We start from the raw sequence: 21,508 nt of genomic DNA, 5'->3' as shown, positions 1-21,508 counted from the left end.
CAAAGGCTAGGATATCGTCCAGCCCAATTTGAAAAACGGCGCTGGTGTCGTGATGGAAGCAGAGCTCTTTTTAGCTTCGATGGCTGCCAGTAAAAGGCCAGAAGTGTGTATGTCCAGCACAGATGGCACAAGCATGTACAACCAAAGACACACACGCAAGCCTGCACGGGCACAGACAAATATCGTGAGTCATACAACCATGATTGGCGGCTTCTTATGCGAGTAATACCGATGTGGCCTAGTTTATCCCACAAATGAGCAGGATTAGCGCAGCGCCGCTTACATGTGGCTTTGGTGACGTTAATCTCTTGTAGTCTGGTAAATTGGATTTTCTTTACCCAAAAAAAAAAAAGCTCTCCTCAAATATCCGTAGACTTTAGCGATTCTCTTGTGAAGCTATTTAACGATAGCTCCTGGCCATATTAAGCAAGACACCTCTTTCTCTGAGGTTTTCCCACAGGAACCACTTTACCTGGGAATGCTTTTGGACTGAAAGAGTTTGAACATGCCTTGATTGGAAGTATACTGGGCATCTTGTCGATTTAATATGTGCAGCTTCTAGCAAATAAAAGCAGGCCTAATTCACTCTGCAGGGCAGGATGGAGGATCCTTCTTCAAGCTCTGCTCTTGGATGAACAGATAAGCAGATAATGGCTGAGGTTGTTTACATCGGGCGTGCGTGTGCTCTGGTCTCACGGAGCAGCTGACATGTAGACTGATGCAAAATGATCCAAAAGATGGATGACGAAAAGGCAGGAACGTGTTTTCCCCGGCAATTAAGGGAATCAGCCTAGTTATTGACATGGTACGAGTGCTGGTACCCTGACATGTAGACTGCTGTCCGTTAGACCCTAATTTTGTGGTCAGGGCCAAACCCAAGTCAAGCAGAACTAGTGGTGCGAGCCTGTCATCTCAGTTCCTATCCTCGCTGTTTACATGTCAACAGCTACGCCCCCAGGCTACGTCTCTCCACGCCCGTGTTGCCCGACGCCTCACAATTACAGTGAGGATGATGCCGTTTACGTGTGTGTCGTGGCCTTACTGGCCCTTAATTTGGGTTCTGGCCTATTTTTCGTGGAAATTTAGGTCAGTTTTGATGCCGCTGCGAGTGTCTGGGACCATTTATCATTGCAAATCATGTAATTCATCCACAGTGTCTTTGTTTTCAACCCCCACCCCACCCCACCCGGACACACACTGATGTGTTTCTCACCGTCGGATCCTTCTCGACCTCAGCCATAACAGGGTTTTTAGTTTTCCAATCTTAACAGAACATCAGTGGACGTTGCTACTATCTCTGTGTAAATATGGGATAAAGACCAGACAACAGGAAGTGGCGCATGTGCTTATCTACTTCCATTTTCCCCCACTGGCTGAGGGCAACTTCATCTGTCAATGTAACAATTAGTCATTGATGCTTTGTGATGGTGCAGTAATATTATCATTTTTCTGTTGAAGGTGAAAATTGCCTCCTTATATTTAAATCATGGACATTTTCTGGTTTGTATATTCTCTGTCAGTTCTGCAGAGCAGTCGGGCCTCCACGTATTTTTTCCTTTTTTGGGTGGTTTAGGCAATATTTTACGCTTAAAAAGATGCGGGCGTGTTGTCACGCTTGTGGAAACTGTGCGTCTGGCTGACTGAGAGCTGCCTGTCTGTCAGCCTTTGCATGTGAACTTCAAATCACAGCTCGGCAGCACCGAGCATGTAGCCGCCAAAGGCAAGGCTTTGCACTGTCATCAGCACCATGCAGCTGCCTCTGGGTGCTGTGCCATATGACATTAAGTGAGATCGATCCCCTCCTCACCTCAAGGAGCTGCTGTGCTACACAGAGCTTCATCTGATGCTGGAACCACCACCTCAAAGACGAGAGGGAGCTCTCCCTTAAGCATGTGTAACTGACTGACAATGACCCGACCCACGCTCTTCTCTAAATCAGAACTTTTACTTTCTGATGTGTTTTGTCAGACTCCTCGTACGGCTGCATATGTCACAGGACCACGGAGCGCGAGCAGAAGATTAACCTGTTTTCCTGTTGTGATTTTAAAATAGTAATTAGTTAATTTGAAAACAGACACAGGGTTGTTGTTTAAAGCTAACCTGTAACATACCCATGATGCATGTTATATTCATGCTTTTTATGCATATTAGCCATTTATCTGCTGTGTTTATATAGATGTTTCATGAATTAGGCAGATGGTTGGACCATATGGAAAGAAGAATGTGATTATGTGGAAAAAATAGCTGCTTTTTTTTGTTTTTTTTCTTGCTTTCAGCAAGCCAGACAGCAGCCAGCGATGGAATCATCACCATTCCTCATACTACCAAAATTCCGCTGTCAACCATCCCTTCCTCCCCATCTGTTTTGGAATAAATATCTGGGTCACATCTCAGATTTTAGGGCACGCTACCGCTTTACCTTGATTTTATCATTCCGCAGAAACTGCGGATCACAGCCGGTGCAGGATGTGCTGGAGAGTAGCCCGCCAAGGGAATAGTTGGCTTGTTTTTTCCCGTATAGTTTCGCAGGCTAGCATCCTCTCTAACTAACAGGCAGTGGCAGCATGTTGTGTGGAAAATGCAGTCATGCAGAGCTGGTGTTTGACATAATGTTGGACCAGTATGGAATCTGACTGGGAATATCAACGCTGATACGTGGTGATACACAGAGGCTGTCACAAAGGTTGCATCCATATGCTTTGCCACTCATTCGTGAAGCTGTGAAATTGGGTTGCATCCCAACTAGCCTGGAGACAGTATCGTTCTCTCCCTCTCTCTCCCTCTCCCGTCTCTCCCTTTCCCTCTAAAGCATTTTTCTGGAGAGGCAGAACAACTAATGTGGCATTAATAGGGTCACATCATCTCTGTGCAGCTCTCTTTCTTCCTCTTCCAGTGGTTGAGGCTGTTGTTTATTAGGATATTTTTTTTCTTTCCAGATGAAGCCGTAGAAAATGGTTCAGAAGTCTCCCAGGCCTGCTTCTCTCACGTGTGAAGCTGCCAGTTGATGTTTTTGGCTGGTGAAGCAGGCTTTACCTTAGAGGTTGTTCTTTTTCTAGCATTGAAATTAAAATATCTGCAAAATCGGATGATCCCTTCAAAATTAGAGTTTACAGTTTCAAATCTTACCAGCGTAGTTTCTATATTATTGGATGACTTTACTTGTATGTTTTCAGTTGGATTAAAAAATGCCCAACAATAGTTGCCAATTATGACCACAGCACTCAGCAGAAGAGTCCATGAAATCCTGGATGGAGTTCTTCTGTTCCGAGTGTTTGTGGTGAGTTGTCGCTCACCACCCTCACTTGTAACAACACGGTGTGACCAATCGATATTGGTAACCCTAAGAACCATATCATCGTGTGAGAAGTTTGTCTTTTCTGGGAACCTCTGCTCACCAAATCGGCATGAAATGTAATGCTATTTGCAGTGTGCAGGACCGACTCAGTCGGCAGGATGAGGAAAAGCGTTCTAAACGTCCGTGAGTGTTTTTCTTCCTGCTGGCCTTTGAAAGACGGCAGTTAATCTTCTTACCCCTTTAATTGTGAGGGTAGGGGTTGGGCCTCCTCCCAGTCATAATAAGGCTACTGATCCAGAAGTAAAACGATGACCACTGCAGTTATTCCTTCCTTTAGGTTGTAACTCTCCCCCGCTCTTCTAAGCCACCCTTCTTCTCCTCCTCCTTCGTCTAAGTGTCCCTCAGAGGGAAGAAAGCTCCTTGTTCTGACAATAGACATTTTTTGCCATATGTTGGCTTGACATCTTCATCAGGTTCACAGCAGGTTACCTTAGTTAACTTTCACTCCACTGCCTGATGGGATTTTCTCCCTCTGTTTCTCCAGTGGCCCTAGCTCAAAGTCTAGACGGCCTCTGAGGAAGGGTCCTTCCAGCCCCGCATCCACAATGGCTGCATTGTGCATGCTTAGCGGCGGCAGTTTCCTCCCGTTACAGTGAACTAGCTAGCGCTAAAACAATGCTTTTGTCCGAGGGCATGCGAAGAGGCCTAATCCACTACATACTGTGAAATAAATCTCTCTTAAAGATGTGAGAATGAACAAGAGAAAAGAGTGAATGAAATCATTGCCAAGAAGGTTAGAGTGCAGCAGTTTAACCCCTGGCCAAGAAAGAGGGAGGAGAGGAGGCGAAGGGAGTGGGAGAGAGGAGGAACAAGGAGAGGCAGGCGCTGAATCCCTTCATCTCTGGAACACGGATGGAGGAGAGGGGCTGCCGGTGGCTTTCACAGCCTCTCTTCTCACCAGAGGAGCTGCTGTTCACCATATGGGATTTGGCCTTTTTAACAAACAGGCCCCCTATTCACTCACAACACACATTCACCAGTTCATGGAATAAGGTGAAAAAAGTGCATTTTTTATGCCTTTAGAATGCTGCATGGCCATGAGGGCTCCAAGTCTGCGTTTGATTCTCATAGTATAGAGAATTATAAACTAGACGCTTTCATCCAAATGTGTATTCACACTGGATTTAGGGTTAGGTCTTTTTTTTGTGTGTTGCGCTCGAATCTTGAAGCCAGAAACATGCATTCAGGGCAGTTGTTGGGCCGCTACGGCGATCTTATAGCGGCAGAAACGCGGGCCTCTGCACCGTGGGTGTATTTCATGTTCATCGTATGTATGTTCCAGTAGTTTGCAAAGCCTATTTTTGTCAGGCTTGATGTCTTTCAGTGTGAGTTAGCCAGGCTTTAAAAGTGTTTGGAGTTGAATAACTCGCCGTGCAACGTCGGGCCGGGGTTCTGACAAACTGCTGCATGAGCCAACTGCTCCTTCCAGCCAGCAACATTAGGAATGGCATCCTCTGCCAACAGCTTCTTTTTAGCCTACTTGGAAATCCCAAGAAACAAAGTATGTATGCCAAGAAGAGGAGGCCAGCATGTTTCTTTTTTTTTTTAGCCCACTTGGAGCTGCCAGTAGATGTACTGTAGATGTAGGATGGGATAATTTAAAGGAAGGGAAGGCCTAATTCTCACTTGCCCAGTGCGTATGTTCCTGTGAACGTACCGCACAGCTAACCGGCATTTCTCCTTAATCCCATTGTGTTTAATGATCCACCTGAGGAGGTAGGAAGTGGTCTCAGCTGAGCAAGGCCAAGGTCTACCTCCCACTCTTCTAAATCCATCCCGTTCCCCCCCTCACCTCCTCCCACTCCTTCCCCGTTGCCCCGCTCTCAGCTCCCCAAACCCTTCACCTATTAACCCTTCTCTTCTCCCCTCCTCTGACTCTTAAAGAGAGGCATCTCAGGAATAGCCAGAACATTGATTTTTGACCATCTCCGTCTGGCTCCAGGATCTGTGTGGTGGCTCAGGGGCTTCCTGCGTGCTGCTCCCGCTGTGACTGTTTGAGAACAGCCACGCTCGAAGCCCTGCGAGATCAGCGGACATGCTACTGTACAGCAGAAATCCCCTCCCGTGTGTGTAAACACGCACATGCGTTGGCACTGTTTACACACAGCCAAACAGGGACGAGGGGCCACTCCTCCAGCTCCTCATCACACTTGTCCTCCTTCGCCTCCCGGGGTGTGAATGGAGGAATCTATCTCCAGATAGGTGATTTCAATTCAATTCTCGCCCCCTGAATCTGTTTACACCCCGCCAGGGTGAAATATGCTATAGGTTGGGCTTTCCTTTGTACTCAACCACAACCTTTTGTGTTGCTTTGAGCAGCTTTTTGTAGATTCGCCCAGTTCTCTGAAAGACAACGAGAGCATCTCGAACAGTTGGGTGTAAAGCTGAGGCCTGGCGCTCCAGCAGGGCCTAGAGCCTTCGCACAGCATCCACGTTGACATTAAAGGTCAAAACAGGGCGGTTATTTTCTCAGCGTGTCTGTTTTCAACAGGATCTTCATATGGCCACATTAGAGATGACGATGTTAGCTGACTTCCTCGGAATGATCATATCTGACTCTTCAGAAAAATGTTGTCACTCGACCTCCGCCCCACCTAGACGCTGGGCTGTGCCCTTTCCTGACTTGCATATGGCGTTACTGTATCTCCTGGACGCTCCCAGGATCCTTAGTGGTCATATTTTATTGTAATTGACAGCTTCCATTGTCTGTTTCACACTCAAAATGTTTTATGACCTTTTGAGCCAAGCAGAAGCTTCATGAAGTGCACATTAAAACACACGTTCTGTGTTCTGAGAGTAAACGGGGAGGGAGGGGGGGGGTTCTTTGTGCTGTGGCGTTCTAGTCGTTTGGTTGTTGGTGTGCGGACTTTTTTGCTCCTGAAATAATGAAAAATGCTGAAATGATTGACAATAATTTCATTTTTGGTTTGTGCATGTTGAACTTTTGTCTGTTTCTCTGCTTGTCTGATGAAAAGGGGGGAGGGGGGGTTGGGGGGGGGGGATTAACCATTGCGGGATCTGTCACGGTGACATTTGTGTCCCCAGGCGGAGCAGCAGGGGTCCTGTTCACCTCTGTAACCTTCAACTCTCAGTCTTAACCCCCTTCGCGCACCCCCCCCCCCCCCTCCTTTGTGTCCACCATACACCCTGCATGTCCAGCAGGAGGGGGGGGGGAATTAGAGAATGGGCTGCAGAAGTGAAGGAACAGAGGAAACGTGGCCACAAAAAGGAAGATGATAAAATATGAGCTCTGTGTGATTTGTTGATGAAGGTCTCGAGTCTCCATGGTTACAGGAGGTGTGTTTCTGTGTGTTATGTGTTTTAATGCCTCTTTACTAATGGCAGACAGAAGTGGGGATGTTTTTAAAGGCCCTCCATCAGTTTATGTCGGTTAATACACAACAGTATAGGAGCACCCAGAGGGAAGATCTTGACATTTAGCTCAAACGTAGGCAAAAAGGAAGAACTGAGCTCCTTGATCAGGTCAAAGGTCAAGGTTGCTGGGACTTTGTATCTGTTTAATCTTGCGTGAAAGCTGTGCTTCAGGAATGGGCAGAAGGAAGTTCAGATGGAATACTGGTTGGATTTTTCTAGTCAAAGGTTAGAGGTTAAAATCAGAATCCGTAAGACAGAACTGTGTTTCTGCAGATTATTTAGGGAGCGGCAGCGTGCGAACGAGCAGCCGGACTCATCTCTTCGTTAGCATGACATGGGAAACATGGAAGGTCAAGGGTCAGCTTCATAACGACCCTCGGTTAGTGTTCAACAGCTCAGCCGAGGCAGTGAGATGCCATTAGAGAGATCTATTGTTTACATTGACTTGGATATCACTTTTCTCTGAGCTGTTTTGCATCTGCATCTATATTTGAAGCTCTGTTGTTGCCCAGAAACTTGCTGTTTTCATTGATCTTCCCCATCAAATGATTACGCACAGGCTTAGATTGCTGCAACAGTTGCCACCCTCTCAGCCTGAATGTCAGCCCCACAGTGTAAACTCTGAGCTCTGCTGGATCCTTTTGGTGGGGGGGAGGTGAGGGGGGCATAGATTACGTGATAGTCGGTGGACTGTGGCTCCTGACAGCGATCAGTGGTAGATACAGGTATGGATCACACACTGCCGTCTTCCAGCCCGGCTCTGTTCGGGGGGATGTAGATGAGTCGTCATTGGCAGAGATTTCCTGTTCGGACCCATCCTGCTCCTGCAGAGGTCACGGGGTGACCGTTGAGCTGTGAAAGCCTTGTTTACCACAGACCCCTCTGTTCCCTCTGCATTCTTCCAGTCACATGGTGTCTACGAGACGAGTTCGCGCGTCTCTCGTTTAGCTCGTAGGAAGTGTCCACCATGGCATAATTAAAGTGAAAGTGCTCAATGTTCTGTCCCTCTGCAGCTCTTTATTTTACTGGTTATCACTTAAATTGGAATGTTGAATCCGCTCCCCCCAATTTTTCAAGTCTCGTCTTCCTATTGCTCTAAGAGCTTTTGGTTATTAGTTAGCTTATATTAGTGTCATTTGATTAAAATCAATCATGATATTGCTGTTTAAAACATCTCCTTTTCCACAATAGAATAATTAGCAACGAAAGATTAAGCATTAATATGTTGACTTCTTGTGAATTCACGTTTAGGAAGTGTATTATAAAAGATATCATCTTTACACTGCTACGATGGATTAGCATATTTACTGTACGTACAGCTTAGACACCCTCTTGTCTTTCACTGTGCATTTGTGTGTGTGTGTGTGTGTGTGTGTGAGCTTCTGAGGGTGTGTGCGGATGTGCACAGCCTTGCCGCAGCCACCCTTGCCCCCACCCCACTCATTAATATGTATGTGTTCTGAGGCAGCGAGCGAAGACGGTGTGTTTCTCACCCACTGATTAATGCTGTCTGTCAATTACCTCTAGATCCAACCGTGCTGTGGAGCTTCCCCCAGGACCACACAGACCAGGTTGGAACACACTCCTCTCTCTCTCTCTCTCTCTCGCTCTCTCGTTCGGCATTACAGCCAACCTCTTCCACTTCCTCTACTTCCTTTCCTCGCCCAGTGCCCTCACTCTCCCTGGTAATCTCCCCCAACTCCTATCACCACCTGCACAACCACCACCACCGCTCCCCTCGTGCTCTCTCCTCCTCCTCTGTCTCTCCTCCTCCTCCTCTCCCACCTCTCCCTGTCTCATTCGGCATCTCTTGCTGGTAATGAAAAGCAGTGAGCAGGTCTTCAATAACTGACGAATCAGTAATTATCATGGAGCCGTGACAGGAATGCACACCTCTGTTTTCCCCTCTGCCTCTCACTTCTTCTCTCATTGTGCACCTTATTGTTTCACATTTACGACATTACTGATTTTTTTTTTTTCCTCTGAAAGCACTTTCTGCTGCTGTTTTGCACTGTTTATTGTCCCACATGTTCTTCATCACGCAGTCAGTATTACAGAGTGACTGAACACTTGAGAATCCTTGAATAATTTCTTAGCTTTTGCACCTTTGGTTCCTTTTTTTTTTTTATGACTCACTTGTGCTTGTGCTAAAAGTCACAAAAGAACCTCCAACACTGGAGGAACTCCACATTTCTGAGAACTGTCATACCAAACATGTCTGCTTCCGGTCATGTTCACACCACAGGAAGGTTTTTGGGCGATTTCTTGTGCTCCTCTTAGGGCAGAATCCAAATAACAACAATAGGGAACTTCCAAGTGTACTTTGGTTGGTTGTATACATGCCGACACATTTACGTTGACCATCGGTAGCCACGTAGGAAGGTTAGCACCCCGATAAAGAAATTCAGTCCCATGCTGAGTTTATCCTGTAGACAACAACAAATGCCTGGCTATTAAAGGAATGGCGCTTGGAGCCTGTAAAGATATCTGTAAAGATATCTGTAAATAAATCCCCAATCAGGCTGGGAATGTCAACGTTTTAGGAGCGCTCGCTGTAGCATGTTTCCCTTTGGAGAGGCACTTTTCTGAGGTACGCCTGTACTGGAGTTTTGTTGTCTCCATATTGCGCAACATAAACTTAGGTCCTGATCAGTGTTTTGTGGCTTTTTAATTAAAAACGCTTTTTGGACAAAATCTTCCATGACAACCCCTTTGATCCATAAATGTTAGCATGCTAATGTCCTATTTCACCATTGAGTGATTTCATGGCTTCTCCTAGCCAGGAAATCCCCCCCCCCCCCAGGGTAGGTAATTCCAATGACTGTGTTGCTTCAGCTCCTTATTGTGAATTCTCATAATGAGTATGATCACGTTTAAAAGCTAAAAATGGTGTTTCTGGGTGGAAAACTGTGACAACCAAGTTAACAGTATTTGGGTGTCAATTTAGGACACGTCTAGATTCACTACTAATTAATGTAAATAAATCATAAATGGTGATGTATCTCAGTATTTTCTGCCCAAGCCTTCTCACCGTGGCTGTGGCTTCTTACCCACAATGCTCCGTGGTGCAATTAAATCTGAATAGCACAGTGATATTCTGTACTTTTGATCATCATTTCTATCAGCCACAATAAATGGTCACAGAGAAAAACGCTGCTTTAAGGTAGTCCAAAATGTTATCAGCTGTCTCGGGGGAAGAATGTGAACACCACTGCACATTAAAAGTCTTAATATCATAAATGTAGTGTTTCTTGAGTTAAAGGCTTTGCTCTTAACCCTTAGAAAAGTACACAACCTCAGCAGGGCGTCTTTGGTATCTCTCTCTGGCTTCACGTTCAAAGAACAGCAGTCAAGATCCAATCTTCTCTCTGTGTTGTGCACATCATGCTCACGATTTAGGTTACATCACCAGCTCGCTCCCGTAGAGATGATTTTTTTATTCCTTCTCTGAGCTGCCTGTGAGAGAGATTTTTGTACTGACAGAATAAAAACAAGATCTGCAATCTAACGATCAGTTCCTAAAGTATCCCCTTCACAGATCTGGTCTATGGGAAAAAGACTGAAAGATGTCAGAAGCACCCAGCAATGGACAGGGAGGGAAAATGGACATTCGTTTAAAAAAAATAAAAATAAAAAAGTTCAAAAGCTGGGAAACGACAGCGTGCATAAGCTAACTATCTCTCAACACAGCAGCAATGTTTAAACAGCATCTCCTGCCTCTCTGATCCACTTTGAGGAATAAACGTGTTCATAGAACGATGCTTCAGGCGATGTCTGCCTGCCCCACAAGAACCACGGTGTGCTCTCGGAGTAAGAGGGAGAAGACGAGGAATGAGAGGAGAGGTTAGAAATTACAGGCCCCCGAATGTGAGTGGGGGGAAATGCTTTTAAAGGAATTTAATAAATAAGTCAGCATTGTGTCGAACTTTCTTTCTGACTTTTTAGCCCTTCTACAACCTCATTTTTCTGTCATTCTGTGGCTGACCAGATCATTTATGAGGATAAGATGGCCTTTAAGATGGCGAGTTAGCTAGCTGTGTACAGAGGGATTGGCCCTTTCCCCCTCATACATAAAGGCTGTATTCACGGGCCTCATTACCAGGATTAGGGCTCCTTTCCTCCTTTGTGGGGCTCTTCTGTAGCCAGAGTCTCTGTTGCTTTCTGCAGCCCGGGCTGGCCAGCATATGGCAGCAGCCAACAGTCCACAGAGGGGCTCCGAGCTCAGAGCAAGGCCTCCTTTTGTTTAGGCCGTTATTGTTGCTCAGCGTAATGACATTTGTAGGCCGTAGGTTCGGGGTGGAGGGGTTAGCTTACCCCAGGGGAGAGAGAGGGGGAGACAGAAAGAGAGGGATGGAAGAGGGGGAGACGCAAAGACATGTAGACAGACAGGAGTGTGGATTATGGAAATATGAATTGATTTTTTTTCCCCTGCTCTCTGGTAGAATAGAAAGCTCAAAGGAGAACAGACTGCAGGCTGGCTGGCATGCCGCGTTGGTGTTGGGGAAATGTTAAGTGAATGGTGTTCGCTCCCTCGTTCTCCCCTTCTGCTCCCCTCGTCCTCCCCTCGGCCCAAGAGACTCTTGATGCCCTGGTCATCCGCAGATGCCACTTGGATAGAGAGTGAAAGCCTGAAGAGAGGGAGAAGGAACAAGAGAGGTGGCTAAAGCTGCATATCTGAATCACAAGAAGGGATTTTTCTTTTCTTTTCGTTTTTTTTTTTGGCAAATAAAACAGATGGAAAGCAGTTTTCCCTCAGATCTCATTCCAAAATTGCAGGGAAACACAAACACAGAAAACACTTCTGCCAGTAGATTCTGCTGACTTTTTAGAGAACAGAGGATTATAGGTTTAACACACGCAAAAGTAACCATTTCAATCTAGGACCCAGCAGCCTGGTTGCATTAAAATGATGTGAAATCACATTTGATCCATGATTTATTTTAATAGGGACTTATTTTGTGCCTAATATAGATGCGTCTGTCTGTCTTATCAGATTCTAACTTGGCTTTAGGCGTTCATGTCACCTTGAGAACAGCCAAGAATGGAAATACCTGAGGCAGAGTGACTGTAAGCTGGGAAAATCATGAACTTGTACCAGTTCCTTTACCTTCTGAGATTTCTGTTGGGGGTGCTGGGATGTCTATATTAAGTGGAAATATTGCTCATGCAGGTGGGAGTGTGGACCATCACTGGTCAAGCAGGTGCAGGAGTCTGATCCTGCTGGGATGCTTAACTTCCTGTTGGAAAGCAGGAGCATGTTCAGACCAAGCGTGTAGGGTGTGTAATATCAACGTGCTTGACAATATCATCTGTCTATAAAGTATTACAGCCAATTGCATGTGCGGCATCATCCATCTGTGCACAATGAAAAATGGATGCAAATACTGTAGATCGTTCATCTTAGGAAGGAGAGATGAAAGGAGCTCCCACTCTAATTTTAGCCTGTGTCTTCTGCTTAAATGTCTTCTTCATTTCTGTGTTTGTCCACATTCCTTGCTCAGGCTTTACTTACATGTCATGCACATGCATGCATTGACACGCAGACACAGACAAAACCTCAAACTCTTTGGCCTTTTCTCTACTTTTTGCATCTCCTTTAAGGTCATTATTTTAGCTAGCATTTATCCATTTATTTCTGTGACATTCACTTTAAATTCTAACCTTTCATTTTTTAATTGAGTTTCTAAGCTTATTATTGCCCTGTTAGGTGTGATTTTAGCCTAATCCGTTTTGATTTTTGGCTCAGATGCAACTCAAAGGATCTATGAAACACTAATTTAGTTAATTTGCCACCTTAGCGCTCAGCCTCAGCTCAACCTGCTCCCTCGCTCTCAGATTTTAGTTTTCTATCAGCCAACGCGGCCGATTTTGGATATTTCAGCCAGAACTGTTTGAAACGCCAAACAAGGATTACTGAGAAGGGGAACTGGTAACTGCACAAGGGTGCTGGTGAGTCTATTTGCCAGAAGAGCAAACTTCACTTTCACTTCTGCGTCTGAAAGTGTGTGTCTGCACGAGTCCTCATTCTGGAAGTTGCCACAACTACTTTCTTCATGTTTTTGGACAGAAAACCTACCTGATTACATTTTTGTGAGTGTTGTTTTTGACACAACAGGGCTGTAATTCGGCTGGCTCTTCTGTCCTACTGGGCAGAAAATTGCTTTTGCCAAGGAAAGTGGGATCAGGTGAAAGTGTTGTCCCTGGAAGGACAGAAAACCTGGCTAAATGCCCCCCCCCCCCCCCCCCCCAAAGGATTGGGTTTAATTCACGGAGTGACAGTGACATTATCTGTGCTGTTCCTTTAAAAATAACAACTATATATGAAAAAGTTCAAATTCAACTATATAGATTAGTGGATTCAAATGAGTTTAAGTAATGAATAGCAGGATTGTACCTTTAAACCTGATGGGATTCTGGTTGCACCAGTGTACTTTAATGCACATTAATCTGTTTTCATAGTGCACGTCTCTAAATTCATGGACTCATTTCAACAAGTCTTTTTCATTTATTTCTGACGGTTTCTTGGGTGTCAACTTTGAGCTAACGTCATTTTCTATTCACGTCGTCCTGTACGTCCATCTCTGCTCAGAGCTCGGTGTCAGCAGCCAAAAGGGAGGGAAAAGAAGAGGCGCAGGGGCCTCCCGAGGCTTCAGCTTCAGCCACTGAGCGCTCTGACACCGTCCTCCATTAGGACTGGCAGCCTGACACGCTGAGATTGGTGGCCGCAGCCCCGGCCCAGGGCTAGTTTGGGGGAGCAGTGTGGCATGATGGATGGAGGTGAAGGAGACGAGTCGGGGGACAAGATGGGTGGATTCAGCCTTGAGGGAACTGAGTGTTGACCCTGAGGAGAGGAGGATGTTGTAGGTGAGGGTGGAGGAGTCAAGGTGGCTGCAGCCAGGTTCCCTGACCAGGGTCGAATAACCTTAGGGAAACGGTTTTGGGTGATGAGACCTGCTACAGCACAGAAAGAGCACAGTATACAAAGGTCATGGGAGAATGAAACGGTTCCAAAAGCTGCGGGTCATTTCGATAGGAGTCCTGGACAGAGAGTACAAGAACTATTCAAAGGTCAGAGAGAATTAATGGTAATGAAAAGAGATTTGAAAACTTTTGTTTAGTTTTTAGCATCGACTGAGATGATGCTGTAGGAGCCCATCTCTTCCAAAGAAACTCACCCTTCAAAAAGATGGAAAACGGAAAAAAGGTCACTTTTGTGGAGCCGATTTCTGGTGCGGCTCAGTTTTGTGATGCTGTAACAATAAGTGGAAACTGTCATTCTGTTCTCCAGCTTTGAAACCCTTTCCTGTATTTCTACGTGTAAAGCAGCAGTTGTAGCAGGCTGAAGTGTGTGTGTGTGTGTCTGTGTCTGTGTCTGTGTCTGTGTCTGTGTCTGTGTCTGTGTCTCTGTGTGTGTGTGTGTGTGTGTGTGTGTGTGTGTGTGTGTGTGTGTGTGTCACAAGCTCTTGCCTTTCCCCTTCAATGCATCCTGACAGCGGTGTCAAACACGGCCTCATATGATCAGTGCATGTCTTTGACTACGTGCGTGTGTATGTGTCTGGGTTGATAGTGTTTTTATTCTCCTTTCTTACCCTTTTCACCTCGGATCCCTCGGGTGTTCCAGGGTCTTGCCTAATGGACAGTCTCGGCCCGCTAAGCTAGCCTTTGGCTCGGGCACTGAGCCGGACGCCTAACTAGGGCCCTTTGTTGTTCATGGGTCCTGATTGCTCTGACCCCTGAGCTGGCTTCCTGGGAGAAGCTGGGTGGTGAAGAGGGAAGAAGCGATCTGGAGAAGTGTTTTTCCGCCCCGCTGCTCACATCTCTGGCACTGCCCAGGCGCTGAGGAGGAAGCAGTGGTGTTTTTGGCAGTGAGGTAAAGAGCTGTTGTTTTCCCAGGGTGGAGCGCTGCACTGCTGCAGATGCGTCCATGTTCTCATCATGCAAACACGGTTACAGCCAGGTTCCACCATCAAATCTTCCAGAGCCACAGTGGCATCTGATTGGCAGCAAATCGCGCTACTGGAATATAACAGGCCTTCGTGATGTGTTTCTAGTCTTTCCTTTCACCAGGTTTCACCATATTGCCAAACAAACTGGTATTTTTGTCCGTTATCTTCTGATCACAACCCGTACACCATTGACCCGTTGAAGATCAGATACTTTAACATCCCATTAGCGCCACTTACGAGGCACAATATGAATCCTCCATGAGCTAAACACAAAACTTTATGACCATATAACACAAAACCTTTTCACATAATTGTTTGTCCTCCAGTAAAGGAACAGAGAACCTTAGCCGCAACAGGGGCATTCTCATGTTCCACCTAGCTCAGTTTCACAGTGAAATCCTGAATGTTGGAGGTTGTGAGAGCTGCATCATGAGTTTAATGCTGCAGAACACATTTAAAATGTAAATGACGAGCGCTGCCAAACTCCCTCAGTATTTCTTTTCGGTACAGTCAAAGAGGAAGAGAGTGTATCCACATTTGGAAATGGGTTGTCCTTGTCAACTAGAAGAACTCGCAGCATCGGGTGCCAGATAAACGAACCCTGTGCTGCAGTTGCCAAAAGAGCGATCACAACGTACCGGGATGGGGCCTAATTATGATGCATTTTACTGTAACGGAGGAACTCAAAGATATAAATGACAGACACCAGCCAGAGATGGAAGCGTTGGCAGAACAAATGTGGTCGGTGTGCAGCTGAAGACTGAGGGAGGGAGAGGTGGAGGTGAAGGAGGATCCAGAGATGACCTGACCTCCGCTGCCACAGCCCAAGTACATCTGTCAATGGCCTGGCTGGAGCCAAATGTTTAAGAGCCAGCATTCTACTCCTAATCATCAGTGTATACATTCTCTCTCTATATATAATGTGTGTGTGTGCGCATGCGTGTGTGTGAGACGCCATGTGCTCGAGTCAGGCCCACATCAGGGTTCATAGAGTCGAGCTAAGCCCAGTGGGAGCTAAAAGCTTAAAGAAGGAAATCCCCGCTGGCTGGTACGCACACAAACATGCACGCACGCACGGACACACACACACACACACACACACACACACACCGAACCCCAACCTCCACCCCTCCCTCTCTCCCTCTCCTCCTGGCACGTCATTAATGAAGCCCATGCTTGTATGTTTGGGGCATATGCAGCTCTCTTGGCCCAGCACTACAAGCCATTGTGTGTATGTGTTGGGGAGTGAGACATCTCCCCCTATCACGTTCTAATGTATTCAGGAGAATATCTCTGCAGAGGCATAATACTGCCGCTCTCCCCCGTCTGAGCCCATCTGTGATACAGGGAGAGGACATCAGCGGGACAGATTATTAGCAGCGGAATAATTCACACTGTTATTGTCGATGCCACATACTTATTCTCCAGACATTATGCCCCGCCCTCACCTCGTAACATAAATGTGTCCATTGTCGGGGAAATTGGAACAAAATGAGCGCAGTAGAGAGGGATCTCGTTATAATGGAGGTGACTCATTAACTTCCGTTAGAAGAGAAGTGGATTTGAGGAGGGTGTTATCCTCCTTGTTAAAGGTCCAATGCGTAAGTTTTTAATAATCAGTTGTCAGAAATTGAATGAAATATTCATGGTCATGCTTTTTTTGGGGAATAATAACCTTCATGTGCAATTTGCTGTCCATTTTGACGGCTGCTATAACTTCTCTACAATTAAGAGTATGGTGTAATCTCACAATTAGATGGTACTATAGAATACATGCTGCCCTTTAATGCGCAGCAATGGAAGTAGAACGTCATTTAAACAATTGTGTCTACCCTTGTCACACAAACAAGGAAACCCCAGAGAGCATTTCAGTCTTTTCTTCATTTAAGGTGTTGCAGGTCAGGGAATAAATGTGCTGTTAGGGCTGCCGGGAGAGTCGGTCCCAAACCTTCATTCCGTCCTCGGCTTTGGCATTTGTGAGGCCCTTAAGGATCCAGAAGTGCAGATTGGAAAATGACAAATATTTCTTCCTGCAAGTTTTCCTCCATGCAATAAAGGTTTCACATACACATGACGCTAAGGGTGCCCACACCTGCCAGGTGTTGTCAAGTGCTCGAAGAGGACATTCGATCAATCTGCCACCCCTGACACCTCCAGGAGAAAACGGTAATGTTGTTAACCAAAATAGCCTCTCTTCAAGCAGACAGTCTTCGGTGAAATGGTCACTGGGAGCAGAAACGAGCAGGATTAAAAATATCCAGGAAGACACACACACACACACACACACACACACACACACACACACACACACACACACACACACACACACACACACACACACACACACACACACACACACACACACAAACGCACAGCTCCTATCAGCCTGGGCAAAGTGAGCAAAAATGTGAAAATGTAACGCCCCCATGTCAATTTAAAAGTGCACCTCACCGGCTTATGTGCCCCTCTCCCTCTCTCCATCACCCTCCTCTGCACCTTCCCCCCTCTCAAGCAGCTCTGTTGCTTTGGTCCAGCTTTGAAGGCCGTTCTTATTACTGGCACAGAGCGCAGGTCAGAATGGCAAGCCGACAGCATACTATTAAAGCCTAATGAAAGAAATCTCTGCAGGGTCTGTGGTCTGCAGCGGCCAGAGGAGCCTGTGCCTCTGCCCATTGTTCCGCTCCTGTCTTCACTATTCTGCAGCTTTCCCCCCCCTAAAGACCAGTGTCTCCATCACCATCTTTAAATGGCCCATGACTTGTCCTCCATCACCACTTTTGTTTCTCTCCTGCTTTTTCTTACTTTTTTCTGCCTGTGTTTTCATTTATATGATTGACGTCTCCTAGAAGTTGCTGAAGTGTTGATAATAATTACTGCCAGGACTGAATATCAGATACGACAGATTAAAATGATATGAAGCGCTTTCACGTGACTCAACATGTAATTCCTGAGGTCATTGGTGCGGTCTCAGTCCACAGGGCTTTAAATATTCTTAAGTTTAGCATATAATGAGAGCACACATTACCCAAAAATATGCAATGAACTGTATTTAACTCATATTAATATTTTTTTTAGTAATGATGGAGTCCCTCCTTCGAAATGAAGTATTTTACCACCCAGCTCCATAAAAATGTCCTTGTTCTGAACATGTCCGTTCAGGTCAAAATTCCGGGTCACATCAGATCCCTGCTCGGCTCACACTGTTTAATGGCTGCCTCAGTTTGCCATTTTGTGCTCAGACTATAAGAACCCATTCTGAAAACCCCAGCAGCTACTAGGCCGGCATTTATATCCTTTGTATTTCTGTCATTGGAGGGTGGTCGTTATTGATGTTGCCATTAAATGTGTTGGATTAATTTGCTGTTTTCTTAAATATGACAGCAGATTAATTTCTTAGTCCCATTGATTTGTTGGGTTCTGTAGGAGGCATAGAAATAAACCCTGTTCATCACGTGATAAGAAGACTGTAAAGTCTTTCCTCTGTGCTGAGATCTCTGAGTTTCTCTCCCAGTCTCTGCTTCCCTCTCATTACTGTATCTGTTCCCTACCGTACCGGTATCGGCTGCAGTTGGAACAGGAAGTTCTCTCAGAAGTTAGTTGTTTATTGTATATTAGGTCAAAGTTATTGCTCTGCGTTGCCCGTCAGAATCGAGCAAGAAGTATTTGTATTTTATTAGTTTAGGAAGGAAATTTTAATCCACCAGTTCAAGCAATCAAGGTTTCATACCGTCATACATTTTTAGCTTGAATTATTTATTTTTTCCCCCTGTCTCTTAAACCAAGCCTCAGCTGTCCTTGTGCCTTTACACGTTGCAAATGAATGCATATCCATGCAAATTCTTAAAAAAGAAAGACTGAGAATTTGAATATTTTGCTTAAAGCTGCACCCAGGTCGACCCTGCCATTCGGCATTTGAAAGCAATGTGTCTGTTTGAATACTGAGGATCTCTCTTTGTCATGTTCGCCAGAGGGGCTGGGTGAGCGAACCAGCACCGGCAGGATGGGCAGAGATCGGCTGGGTAGCTGCACACAGACACACTAATTGGGAAAAGGGGGGCCAAGGGGTTTGGGTAAGGGTGAGGAAAAGGTGGGGTATGCAGGAAGGGGGGAATCCAAGATGACGACAGGGGGTTTAGGAGGGAGGTGAAAGAGGACAGAGAGTGGGGGATAGAGGGAAGGAGAGAGGGAAGCAAAGGAGGAGAGGAGGTGAGGAAGAGGGCAGGAGAATGTGCAGGAAGAAGAGGTGAGGGAAGGGTGAGTGGAGACGCTGTTTCCCCGCTCTGATGTGTCCGTGGCCCTGCTGACGGTGTCATTATGCCGGACAGCCAGCGTCCCCGCCGGCTGCTAACTGCCGTACCTTTAAAACTTCATTATCCCGCGTGTTATATGGAAAACAGCACCTCGGAGTCTTCAAGCGCATTTTTCATTCCAGTGGAGGAGGGGTCAGTGTGGAAAAGTTGACATTTTGAGCAAGTAATCTTGTACCGTTGTTACATTGGAGCAGGATAATGATCAGTTCTGACTGATTAATTACAAGACTGAGAGAAATGACTGACAAGCTCGCTGTTATCTCGTCTCCTTCTCTTCTGCGTGCCGGTTTGCGTGGGTTTTAGATAACGTCAGGGTTAACTCGGCGATATGAAGTTGACTCGCTACTTTTTTCAGTGCCCATTTAGGATTTCTGCAAGTCGATAACGCCTCGGAACAGAGCTGCTGCCCAATCAGTGCAGTGGAAAATGCTCCGTGATCCTGGAACCCTGCTGTGCAGATCACAGATGTTCTCTGGTGGAAGGAACCCCGCTTTTGTTAGCTCCAAACACAAGGGATCCAATGTATTTTTAGATGCACGCACGCACGCACACACACACACACACACACACACACACACACACACACACACACACACACACACACACACACACACGATCCGGCATTGATATTATTAAATGGACAGCCGCTTTGTCTTTGGATGCCAGTTTCAGGTGTTTAGCCATGAATCTTTGTAGTTGTCTGACATTAGACTGTAGTTTACTCAGATGACGTGTCACAGTTGGGAACGTTCATATGATGCACCAAAACTTTGCTTTGATGCGAATGCACTCCCTCACGCTACCATTAATCACGCTCTGCATCGTTTATCAATGTATGACCCCCCCGGAGAGCGCGCCGATTGGAAGTGATGGACGAGACAGATTGTGGAAACATAGCGGAGTTCCGCCTGCTTCCGAGTTCAGGCCTCTGGAGATTTATCCTTGGTTTATTTATCACCAGCAGTTAGAACTTTATTTAATGATCCCATTGTAGCCTCCTCTTCCGTCTAGACTTGATTTCCATTTTGAATCAATGTTGAATTGTTTTATAGGCTTCTAGAAAAAAAAACAGGCTTCATTTATTTGCCCTCCATGTTGAAACATCTTATATCAGGTAAAACATCTGCACTGTGTTGAATTATGTCATATTTATGTTCTACGCACGCAACACCAGCCGCAGAAAAAATGACCTCAACAAGCAATAACTCATTAAAAAACAAAACAAAAACTTAATAGACATGCAACACAACTCTATCGGCCTTTTCCTAAGCCTGGTTCTTATGCCACCGGTGGTGCATTTACAAATCTGTCCGCCACCAGCCTCCGTTCCTTCTAAAACTACAGCCTGTATGGAGGGCTCTGGGGGCCACACTGCACTGAACTGGGCTGAGTTCCACTGGGTAGCCGGCTAGATTGATCTGGCTGCAGTTGCCAGGGGAATATAAAGCAGGGCAGGGGCTTAAAGTCTGAGTCCCCCCCCCCAGGGAGGAGTCCTCGCTGCGTGGGGAGAGGGGCATGAACTGAGCTGCTTCTCTCTCTCTCTCTCTCTCGCCCGCTCGCTCGCCTTCTTCCATTTTTTTCTTTCGCCCATCCATCCAACACCGTTTCCATCTCCCTATCCTATGACTTTTCCTCTTGTCAGTCTGCGTGCACGTCATTATTTCTCTTTTCCAGTATTTTTCTCCACATGGTTTCCAGCGTTCCCTTCTGCTTCCATCTCTGTGCTGTCCTCGCATCCGTCTGCAAGCATATGGGAACGTGAAGATCGCTCCTGATATTCGCACCCGGAGAAATGCTGGGGCTCTCGCCGAGTTTAGAATTTAATCTCTTCAGAAAACTTTTTAAACTTGTTAATAACATTGTGCCATATTAGTTTGATCTCCTGGGTGTTTCCTTTTTTATATGATGGCTGTAGCCATGAGGGGGGGGGGGCGTGCTTATAGAAACGCTTCTCCCAGTACGGGAAAATTAACCCACCATAAGTGCTTTAAAGACGCTTGGGTTAGAGCAGACATAAAAGTGAAGCTCAGGACTATTTTTAATAGAAGAAAAACAAAATAGTGGCCCTGTGCAGCCGCGTGTGTTGCTCTTCCCAGCTGCACCGTGCTGCTCTGCTGGGGAAGGTGCAGAGCTGCACGCCGCTGCTGCGCTGCTGCGGGACACTGGTAGCAGGATCGGCCGCTGGGGAAACCCAGAGCATTCTGTCTCGCTGACTGATACTCCTGTCTCCACTCATGATAAACAGAAAGCGCGCACACACACACACACACACACACACACACACACACACACACACACACACACACGTACCACTCTCTGCCAGGCCCAGCCCCCCGATACCTTCACAAAGCTGCAAATATATTAGCTACTGCGTCTTTTGTCTTGGGAAATATGGTGAGCTGTGAGTGTGTGGGTGTGTGGTGATGGGGGCTCACTGTACTAATACTGTGATAGACCCCCCCCCCCCCACATACATGCACCATTTTCTCTTTATACCTTGCTATAGTGTAAGGCCCCCTCAT

General features: G+C 46.2%; 1 protein-coding gene across 3 annotated transcripts in view; it reads left to right on the top strand.

Annotated features, from left to right (window-relative positions):
• Positions 1 to 21,508, top strand: part of dennd1b (DENN/MADD domain containing 1B) — an 81,115-nt gene that overhangs the window by 6,666 nt on the left and 52,941 nt on the right. For all 3 annotated transcript variants that reach the window (XM_011615034.2, XM_011615035.2, XM_011615033.2), the window contains exon 3: positions 8,258 to 8,301. In XM_011615034.2, coding sequence (XP_011613336.2) covers positions 8,258 to 8,301 — 44 coding nt within the window. The remainder of the gene's footprint in view (positions 1 to 8,257; positions 8,302 to 21,508) is intronic.

Source organism: Takifugu rubripes, chromosome 20 (assembly GCF_901000725.2).
Source record: "Takifugu rubripes chromosome 20, fTakRub1.2, whole genome shotgun sequence".
Classification (NCBI taxonomy): domain Eukaryota; kingdom Metazoa; phylum Chordata; class Actinopteri; order Tetraodontiformes; family Tetraodontidae; genus Takifugu; species Takifugu rubripes.
This window is presented reverse-complemented; position numbering and strand designations above follow the sequence as displayed.